Below are 10,296 nucleotides of genomic sequence, written 5' to 3' on the forward strand. Positions count from 1 at the left end.
GACCGCCCCGAGGGGGAACAGTGAGGACGGGGTGGGGGTGTGGGCGCAGAGACGCCCAGGCAGGGAGGATGGAGGGTGGAGGGACGGGGTGGGGGGAGGTGGGATGGCTCTCAGGCCCACGCCCCCTGCCCAGGGACTGCATGCAGGCACATACCTGGGGGGGCAGCCCACCCCCATGCCCTCTGCTGGGGGCTCCTCTCTGGGTGCTGAGGGGCTGCGGTCTCTCCTCGGCCCCAGGGGCCTTATGCCGGGCACCCGACCTCTGTGTCCATAGGCGGATCAGAGGCCTGGGCGGAAGGGGGGTAGGGGGTGGGGCCAGCTCAGAGCCGCAGAGGGGGAGCCAGGGAGGACAGCCAGGCCAGGCAAGCAGCTGGGCCACAGCCCAAGCAGGCTGGAGAGGAGACTATGGCAGAGTGTGGACACGGGAGGAGGGGGCAGGAAGACGGCGTGGGGGCCAGGAGGCACGGGAAGATAGGGACCCAAATGAGACAGAGAAAGATGGGGACAGATGACAAAGAAATGGTGAGATTATAATAAAAGGGACAGTGATAGGACAGAGAAATGGGGACTCCCTGGTTCCCTCTGAGATGAAGCCTTTAAAAGGGGGGCCTCCCACAGGTGAGATGCCCTCTATAGACCCGGAGCGAGTTCCCAATGGACTAAAATTTAGGGAAGGCACACAGGGTAGCACCCAACCAGGCTGAGGGTTGGGCTGCATGGAGGAGGTGCCGGATTCCTGCCCTTCCCGTGTCCTCATAGGGAAGTGACCAGAAGGAGGAGTCGCACACACATCAAGGCCTGTCCCGGTCTTTAGTGCCTCTCAGGAGCCCCCGACTTTCCTCCCCCAACCCCAGCGCCTGCTTTCAGCATGGGGGGAAGGGGAGCAGGCCCATGCAGCTCCCTGCTGGGAAGTCCTGGCTAGGCCCAGCTGGCAGGAAGACCAGAGGCCAAGTCCAATTCTGCTGGGGGAACCCACCCCATTGTAACGCACTGGCGTCGCCTGGGGGAGACAGAAGGCCGGAACTGGGTCCTGAGGCAGAGAGATCAAAGGGTCAAGCCAAGTGCCACAGGTGGCAAAGTAGCCACAGTAACACGAGCCACACCAGGCCCACCTGGGAAATGAGCCAACAGAGTCCTCTGGCTGGTGGGGAGCACATGGGACCCAACCAAGTCCCTTCAAAGGGCAGTCAGTCAGACAATCCATCACGGCAGCCAGTGGGCCGAGCGAAGTCCTCTGGAGAGGGCCCGGTGGCGCTCAGAGCTGCCGAGATCTGAACGAGTCCCCTCGGGGAGCCGACTCAGACCTCGGTCCCCACGCGTGAGGCCAGACCGGACGCCGCCGGCCCGGTCGGCCGTCTCAGACGCTGATGGTGCGGAAGACGGTGAAGCCGGACAGCGCGGTGCTGACCAGCACGCCGGGGCACTGCGGGTGCCAGTGCAGCTCCTTGAGGTCCGTCTCGCCCTGGTGCACGAACAGCAGCTGCTGCGGGAGGTCCGCCAGCCCGGGCTCGGCCTCCGCGTCGCCCGCCTCGGGGTCCCGCTCCACGGCCAGGTCCCACTGTGTGATCTGGTTATCTGCCCCAGAGGCTGCGAAGACCCCGCTGTCCCGGGGGTGCCACTCGACGGAGGTCACGGGGGCCACGTGCTGTTTGAAGGTGGCCACCGGGGAGCCGGACTGTGGGAAGACGGGAGTCAGGGGCTCTGAGCACCTCAGCCTGACTTCTGGGGTGACCCAGGCTGAGCCCCCACAAGCCCAGATTCCCCATTTGGCACAGATGGCAAAGTGCAGCTGGTAATAAAGGTGTCACATCCCCAGGGCTGCTGGGGTCTGTGGTTTCACGTGAGAAGCCCCGCCCAGAAAGGGGGTGTGGGGCTCTGAGTGCTCCCCCTGCAGATTCGAGGGCCTTAAAACGGGGGAAGAAGCAGGACCCACAGGCTCCGGAGGCGGCCGATGCCGGGGACGAAGACACTTTCCGTAAAGCAAAGTGTGGCTGGAATGGCAGTCGCCCTAATCTGGAGAAGTGGCCAACACTGCAATGGTCAATCGACTCAGCCAAGTGACCTGGCTATGCGCTTGCCTTGGGGGCTGGAATCGATTTCTAGAAGCCTCTCCAGGGCTGATTCTATAGAACCCATTACACTGGAGGGGAAAAAAAAGATTACAACGTGGCGGTCCCAAGAAGGCACGGAGCCACAGGAAGTTATGGCGTTGAGCAGAGGCGTGCCGGAAGCGGCGATCTCTCCTGCCCACAGCCCCTCTCAGCTCTGCGAAGTCGGCTCTTAGCGGGGCCCTGACGTCACATCTGCTTCAGTCTTTCTGTGCCTCAGTTTCCTCTCCTGCAGTGAGTGAGCTGGGCTCCGATCCTCAGCTGTTTCTATAAAACCCATGGTTCCCCCACGGGCAGATGGGAATTGTAGTCTCTGCCACCACCCAGCCTCTTCTGTCTCTTGTCACCTCTCCAGCTGTAGAGTGAACGACTCCATACCAGGCACAAGACTTCCTCCTGCGGGGCCTAATTCCTCATCTACACCCCAAAGGGCCTTCCCAGCTCTGATGTACAAAAGCATCGACAGTGAAGACCCCAAATCCCAGTGGCTGCCAGAAGCAGGAGCCACTCCGGCCGCAAAAGTACCTTGAACTGCCGCAGGTCCCAGATCTTGAGGGCCCCGTCATCCCCACCACTGAGCAGGAAGGGTTCGCGGCGGCTCCAGCTGATGACGTTGACATCCCCATCATGGGCGGTGGCGGTGGTAAGCATGCAGGCCTTGCTGGGGGCTGCTCGGATGTCCCAGATGCGAATGGAGGCATCAGCCGAGCAGGAGGCGAAAACCTGGACAAGGTGGAGTCAGAGTGACCCTGGGGACCCTCGCCCCACCCCGGAGACCAGGGACTAGTAGTAGGCCCCTCGCCAGGACCTACCCCCAGCCCCCACCTCCCCCAGGACCCAGGAGTCCAGGCACCCTGCCCTCCCTCACTGTGTCCAGGCGCCCAGCCCTCCCTCACTGTGTCCAGGCGCCCAGCCCACCCTCGCTGTGTCCAGGCACCCAGCCCGCCCTCACTGTGTCCTCAGTTGGGGACCACTGCAGGTCCTCCACAGAGCGTGTGTGACCCGCAAATGGCCGCTGGTCCACGTGCCAGGAGCCGCCATCGGTAGGTGTCCAGAGGTGGATGTTCTTCTGACAGTCACCGGTCAGCAGGCGCCCTGGGGAAGGGAGTCAGGAAACCACCTGGTCCCAGGGGGCCACAGTTCACGCCCCTCCCCGGAGTCTCAGCACCCACCCCTGCCACAGGCCCTGCTCCCTTCCGCCCCCGGGACCAAGTATGCACCCCGAGACTCACCAGGTACACGGGGGGACCAGTCGAGAGCAAAGCCCTCGCCCATGTGGCCGGCGAAGGCAAAGATGGGCTTCACGCGGGCCTGCTCATCCTTGAGGAAGGCCGCCAGGGCCTGGGCATCATCCACCACCTGCAGAAGCCGCCGCAGTGCAAACACCTCCACCTGGCCCTTCTCTGACCATACCCCAGCCACGGGCTCCTCACCCAGCCACGACACCTGCAGGGGTAGGAAGACGGGGAAGTGAGGTGGGAGGGACAGGAGGCTCAGGGTGGTGACCAAAGCTGCTAGCCTCCCTGAGCACCAGAACCGCAGGTCCTCAGACCTCCGGGGCTGGAACTACAACTCCCAGAACCTTTTGTGGGGAAAGATCACGGCCTGCAAGACTGGCTTGGTACCCGGAACGACTCCCCACTCTGTGGGTGAGACAGTGATGGTGGGAGAACAAAACTTCAAGACTCCTGGGAGTCGAGGCTGTAATTCCCACCGGCCCCAGGGAGTGTGTTCAGACCCTTGGTCTCTGTAACCCTCTAAACGCTGGCGAGTCGCAGGCCCCAGTCCTCGGGTCTCCGGCTCTGCGCATTCGCTCGCTAGGAGATCCCGTTCAGCCTCGGTTTCCAGCGGCCCCTAGCCCTGACCCCTCTCTCGAACTCCAGGTTCATATCTCACTGACCGTTCACACTTACACGACCAAAGCCAAGCTCCTCACTGTCGACTGCAACCTACTACTCGCCCCGGTGTTCCCATTCAGGCCCTGAAGCAGAGGACATGCTCTCGACTTGTCTCTTCTTCTTCACACCAGCCACCTATGCTGCCGGTTCCACTGAAAACGCACCGCTTCCAACCCTTTCTCGCTACCTGTGTGGTCACGAATGCTACTGCTGATGTCGTCCTTCCCCGGAATTACCATAGGGCTATCCTGCCCTTGCCTCCCTGCAGCCCAGTGTCAACACGGCAGCCACAAGGATCCCTTTAAAACACACGTCACATCCCGTTTTTTCCTCTAAACTCTCCAATGGCTCCCAATTTCTCCCCAAGTAAAGGCCACGGCCCTGAACGACCTGTCTCATCTGTGTCCACCCCCAAAATCTCATCACTCTCCCCTTCGCCCATTCTGCTTTAGATGCACCGGTGTTCCCAGCTTCCCTCAAAACTCCTCGGATATGCCAAGTTCACCCCAGGGCCTTTGCACGTGCTTCCCTTGCCTGCCAATCTTCTGGCACAGGTATCCTTGGCTCACTCGTTCACTTCCTGTGGATCTCTGTTCAGAAGGCACCTTATCCGTGAATACTTCCCTGACCACACTATTCAAAATAGCAACCCCATCCAGGAACACCCTAACTCCCTACCTTGGCTTTATTTTTCTCCACAATGCTTAGCATCTGACACAGTACACGTGTACTAAGCTGCTTCTTGCTCCTTCCCCTACTAACACGTAAGTTGCGTGGAGCCAGAGACCTTTTGCTCCCTGTTAAACCCCCTAGATCAGTATCTGAAACACAGTGCTATTTTAATGGAATGCCCAGCAAGAACCATGGGCCAAGCATTGCTCTAAGTGCTGTTCACATGTCATCCCGTTCAGTTCACACATCAATCTCATCAGAAGCTATAAGTCTGAAACACAGAAGTAACCCCACCACTCAGAACAGTTCCTGAGAAATAACAGAAAACACATATCTCGTACTACAATCAAGAGCTGTTTCTAAGCACCTGAACTAATTGTACTTCAGCTATATAATTATCTATATGTTATTCCATCTTATCATTCATTATATCAGGTAAGTTTTGTAACTCGTACTGTTTTACAGAAGAAGAAGGAACATAAAAAACATCTCCATAGTACCAAGAGGCAATTAAAAATAGCGAAGACATCTATCAAGCCATACATAAAGTTACATGCCCAGGGCTTTCCCAAAAGCTGAAGGACATGAGGCACCAGTATGGACATGGCGGGTAGGGGGTCGCACTATGCTCCAGAGAATGTAGAGCAGGCTCCTGGCATCGTATTTACCCGAACTCGGTTGATGCCACCATAGTGGGGCACCATGGCCAACTCCAGCTGAGGCTTCCGATCTTCTTCATCCTCTTCATCTTCCTCCTCCTCTTCATCGCTGTCCTCTGATGCTGGGGCCTTCGTCCCATGCAGGTTGTGCATCCGAAGCACCATTAATCTGGGGAAAGTGTGATGTGACAGGCGCTGGATGCCAGGATCCTTACGGAGGAAGGAGGCTGGAAACCCAGTTTCTGGGGCTGAGGGAGGCAGAAGCTGGAAGCCCTACCTCCTGGGTCCTGCCTGGGAGAGGGGGAGTGGGAGGCTCAGACTCCTGGGTCTTGAGGTGGTCAGGGGCCGGGGACTTGGGCTCCTGGTCCAGGGAAAACTTCAGGTCTCACCTGTTGCTCTGGGCGCTCTCCGCCTGGGTCCCCGCACACAGGTAAAGTGTAAGGGGAAGCTCTGTCCGATTGTCTCCCAGATGATCCCGGACTATGTCAAAACTGAGACAGGGGGCGCCTGGAGAGGGAAGGAGGGATTGGAAAGTTAGGGTGGGACAGTGGGATCTCAGCCCCTTCCAGTGTGATGTCACCCCTCGCAGACCCCAGTCTTCTCTTTCAGAGCGCCTCTTGTGAAAGGCTCAGGATCTGAGCCCCTCAGGACCAAGGATTCCAGTCCCCTCCTTCCTCAGGACCCAGGAGTCCAGGGGCCCAGCCCTACCAGTCTGCGCTCGGTGGTACAGCACGTAGGCCTCCTCGTCCATGACCAGCTCCTCTCCTTCGCGTAGCGGCGGTCCCCGGCCGGGCAGGTAGACCTGGGCCGGGCCCTCGGACCCTGCATCGCGGGACTCGGCCTCCATGGGTCGTTCGCTTTCACACGTGCGCTTCCGACCCTTGCGCGCCGCCATCTTCGAAGCCTCTCACCGCCGGCGCGAGGTAAGAGCGTCACTTCCGGTTGCTCTTTTTTTTTTTTCTTTTTTTCTCTCTCTCTCTCTCTCGATCTCTCTCTTCCCCGCCCCTTTGAAGTCCACCCGGGGAAAGAAAGCCAAGGTAACAGCGTCCCGATTTACTGGCGGAGGCCTGCGGTGGACGCTAAGAAACTACGCCCGCCGCGAGACTTTGGGGCGCTCTTCGCGGAGCAGTGGCAAGGTCTCCTGGGAGCTGTAGTTCTGGAGGAGGCCAAAGTTCCCGTCCACCAGAGGGGTTCCGAGCCTCGACTCCATCTTTGGCTCCCAGCGCTTCTTTTTACTTAATTGATTATTCATGTATGCAAATAAGAGCTCTTACTGGCAAGGAGCGTGGGTTTCTGCACCCTGAGGACACATAAAGCCGGTTTCTTCTCTCCTCCTTGTGTTGATGGCTGTAATTTGCTTCAAAATGCTTAAACAGGATATCACGAGTAAGTCAGTCGGTCGAATATACTCTCTCGGGGCAGTCAGTTGCCTAACCGGGACTTCGCATAGCAGCCATGGTCAGCGAGCATTTAATCAGAAAGTCCACCCTCTGGAGGCAGCTATTAAAAGTGCTTCGGCTCTTTATCGCCCATCAGCACCAGGGGTTTGGCTAATTGGCATAATGAAATGTTAGAAATAAATTCTGCTTGGTGAGATTAACGATGTTTGAAATATGTGGACTGGCTGGAATACATTAGACACTGTCCTCGCTTGCACGAACAGGATATTAAACATCTCGCAAACCTCGTTGCCTGTAGCCATAGGAATGGGACCCTAGACTTGAATCCTAAAAGCTTTCGATGCTGGATTTTTCCTGAGTTCTCTGTCCGCCATATCTCTAGGTCTCTGTCCGCCCCGGACCCTTCTCGGCCCTTCTCTTCTTAGGGTCCTTTCTCACCGCCTCTTTCTGGGTCTCTGTCTCCCACCTCCCTCCAGGGTATCTGTTCTCTCGCTCTAGTCCCCTCGCTGCCCCCTGTTTCTCTGGACTTTGCTGTTTCGGTTTCCTCCGGAGAAGTTTGAGGGGATGAGACAGACACGGAGCTCACACTTGGACTGACGAGGCATAAAAACATGTTTTATTCCAAACACTGCAATGTGGAACGGGAAAGTGGGAAGGGAGTTGGGTGGTGAGTGTGGATTCTCGGACCCTCCCCTCCGCGACCCAGCTCCAGACCCGGCTGGAGATCTGGGAAGAGGAGGCTTTGGGGGGGTCTGCCGGGTCATCGCTGAAGGGTCATAAATAAGGGCTGGATTGGGAGAGTTGGGAGAGGATGTGTTTGGTGGCACCTGGGGCTGGTAGTGAAGTGCAACAGGGTGGGAAGTTTGGGCCCCTGGAGATTGGGATCATCGCTGGGGCGGGGCAGGCTCGGTTGGGGGCGGGGTCCAGGTCAAACAGGAAAAGCAACCGAGGGTGAAGAGGAAGGGGGTGTCCCGTTTGGATGTCAAGGGTCACAGTCTGGTCGGGGCGCGGTCTGGGTTCGTCACAGTTTTAAATAACAGTCACAGTCTGGGGTCGGATGACCATTAGTAGGGGTCGGATGTCACAGTCTGGGGTCAGGGGTTTCTGTATGGCGGGGCCGAGGTCTAGGGTCACAGTTTGGCGAACGTGTCTCACAGTTTTGAGTCCCGATGGATGAAAGGTTAAAAACGGGCTTCCCCGGAGGCGTGGCTGGGGCCGGGGAGCTGCACAGTGATGTGGGGGCCACGGCCCCGGGCGTAGGGGTGGGGCGTGGCGTGACACCCCGGCCCCACCTCCCGCCCCATCTGGTGACGTTAAAAAGCCCTTGTCGGGTTTAAAAAAAAAGTCCAGCGGGCTCCGAGACCCCCGCCGCCTCGCTCTCAGGCAGGGTGAGATTCGGGGGGCCAAATTCCCTCCGGCTCGCAGTGCCCCGAAAGCGAGGAGGCGCAGGACGCTGCTCCAGGCGGGTTCCGGCCAGTTCCGCGTTTTTCCTTCCCACCCCACGCGGGTCCTGTCCAGTTTGCGTGCTCCCTCGGACCGTGGCCTGCGCTGACCGAGGGGGCGGTGGGACCCCCCGGGGCCGCGTCATACCTCGGACTCGAGGCTGGAGAAGTGTGCCGAGCCCCGGCGGGTCCCCAGGTCCCCGCCCCGGTGTCTCCGGTGGGACGCGGAGGGCAGCGGCGGCCCCCAGTGCGCGGCGTGCGGGCACCGGCGCGCGTGGCGGGAAGGCCCGGTGAGCCGGCGTGGGGGGGCGGCGCGGGGACAAGAGCTGAGGTCCTCGAGCGAGCGGGAGGTGGGCGCGGGCGGCGGGAAGTCCCAGACCCCCGCGGCGCGCCGGTGCCGGTGGTGATGCGGGGCCGGTGGGGCGGGCACGCGGTGCGGGGCCCGCGGGCGGTGCGGGTGCGGCCGCGGGCACCCGCAGCGGGCCCGGCGCCGGGGCGGGGGCCCAGCGGGCCCGGCGCCGGGGCGGGGGCCCAGCGGCCCAGGGCGGGGGCGGCGGCGCCCACCAGCCGCCGTCCAGGCCGTCGTGCGAGCAGCTGAGGTGGCGCGGCGGCGGCAGCAGCTCCAGGCTGGCGCAGTGGCGGCAGTGCCAGGCGGCCGGGCCGCCGCGCGGGGGCAGGTAGTCCCAGCTGCCGGCGCGCCATCCCCCGAGCTTGTCGACCGACCAGTAGCGGCCGGGCGGCGGCCCGAGGCGTTCGGCGTACGGGTAGGGGAAGTCGGCGAACCACCAGGGCTCCAGGCCGCCCAACGACGCGCCGCCCAGGCTCTCCGAGTCCTCCGAGTCCGACGGCGACGGCTCGAGGTCGAGGTACGGGCAGGGGGGCGGCGCGGCGCGGCACGGCGGGGGCGCCGCCTGGGCCCCGCCGCCCGCGCCCCCCGCGGGCCCGGCGCCGCCCGCGCCCGGCCCCAGCAGCGGCTGGCTCTCGGGGTCGGCGCGCGGCCAGCGCGCGGGCGCAGGCGGGCTCTCGTCCTCGAAGGCCAGACGGCAGAGCGGCGGCCCCACGGCGGTGGCCGCGGCGGCGGGGGGCGCGGGCGGCGACGGGAAGCCCGGGAAGGCGCCGGCGGGGGGCTCGGGCGGCTCCTTGTCGCGCACGATGGCGAAGTAGGAGGGCGGCGGCTTCTGCGGGGGCTGCGCGGCCGGCGGGGACAGCGGGCGCCCGGCCGCCCCCCGGGGCGCCGCGCGCGCCTCGCTCACGCCCAGGCCCTGCGGCTCGATGGGGCCGTAGTAGCGGTGGAAGCCGTCGGCCAGGCCCGCGCCCCCCGGCGGCCCCGCGACCTTGGAGCGGCGCCAGCGGTCCACGGCGGCGCGCTCGCGGGGCACGAAGGCCGCGGGGCCGGGCGTGGGCCGCGCCGCGGGGTACGCCGGGCTGGGCAGCGGCTGCGGCGGCGGCGGCGGCGGCGGCTTGGCGGGCGGCGGAGCGGCCTCGGCGCTGCAGCAGCTGTACATGCCCTGCGGGCGCCCGCGGGACACGGTGGGGTCAGCGCGGGAGGCCCGGGACCACGTGCCTTCCACGCCCCTCGCTCCTCTCCCGCAGCTCCACCCGGGTCCCTTCCGTCCCTAGACACCCCTGCTCGTGTGTCCCCATCCCTGCCTTCGTCCTCCCTCTCTCCCTCGTACCCTGGAGAAGGCCAGCAGGAAGTCCATGCGCTGCGTGGGCCCCAGGCAGTGCCGCAGGCGCCAGTACACCAGGTGCTCCCAGGCGAAGACCAGCAGGGAGAGGCCCATGGCCACCAGGAGCATGTAGAAGACACCCGCCATGTTGTCGATGTCCAGCTTGCTGCTCATCACCTCGATTTTGTCATTGTGGCAGATCCCGGAGAGCCACAGCCGCTCCAGCATCTCGATCTCATCTGGGGAAAGGAGGGGGTGGTCAGAGGTCACCTTCCGCGGGCATCCATTGAGGACCCGCCTCTCTGATATAGGAGTCTAGATAGGCCCTAGCCACCTCGTCCACCAGACCCTGGTGTCCCCGTCTTCATCCCCTCCTTCTCGGGGACCCAACCCCCCCCCCGGCCCCGCCCCTACCCCCACCCCTGCTCCCGTCCAACACTTCTACGG

General features: G+C 62.4%; 2 protein-coding genes across 2 annotated transcripts in view; both read right to left on the minus strand.

Moving 5' to 3' along the window:
• Nucleotides 1-791: 791 nt before the first annotated feature.
• On the minus strand, nt 792-6,279 carry GRWD1 (glutamate rich WD repeat containing 1). The gene is made up of 7 exons (XM_039868581.1): nt 6,046-6,279; nt 5,727-5,844; nt 5,347-5,506; nt 3,341-3,554; nt 3,061-3,203; nt 2,634-2,831; nt 792-1,675 (listed from the first exon to the last, which is right to left on the minus strand). Exons 1-7 carry the CDS (start codon nt 6,230-6,232, stop codon nt 1,358-1,360), a joined length of 1,338 nt encoding a protein of 445 aa, XP_039724515.1. The 5' UTR covers nt 6,233-6,279; the 3' UTR covers nt 792-1,357.
• A 1,503-nt stretch (nt 6,280-7,782) lies between these two features.
• The window catches only part of GRIN2D (glutamate ionotropic receptor NMDA type subunit 2D), a 33,332-nt gene continuing 30,818 nt past the window's right edge, over nt 7,783-10,296 (minus strand). The window contains 3 exon segments of the mRNA XM_039868616.1: nt 7,783-8,687; nt 8,689-9,687; nt 9,856-10,164. Coding sequence (XP_039724550.1) covers nt 8,322-8,687; nt 8,689-9,687; nt 9,856-10,164 — 1,674 coding nt within the window. The 3' untranslated portion in view covers nt 7,783-8,321.

This window comes from Pteropus medius, unplaced genomic scaffold, assembly GCF_902729225.1.
Source record: "Pteropus medius unplaced genomic scaffold, Ma_sr-lr_union100, whole genome shotgun sequence".
Taxonomy (NCBI): Eukaryota; Metazoa; Chordata; class Mammalia; order Chiroptera; family Pteropodidae; genus Pteropus; species Pteropus medius.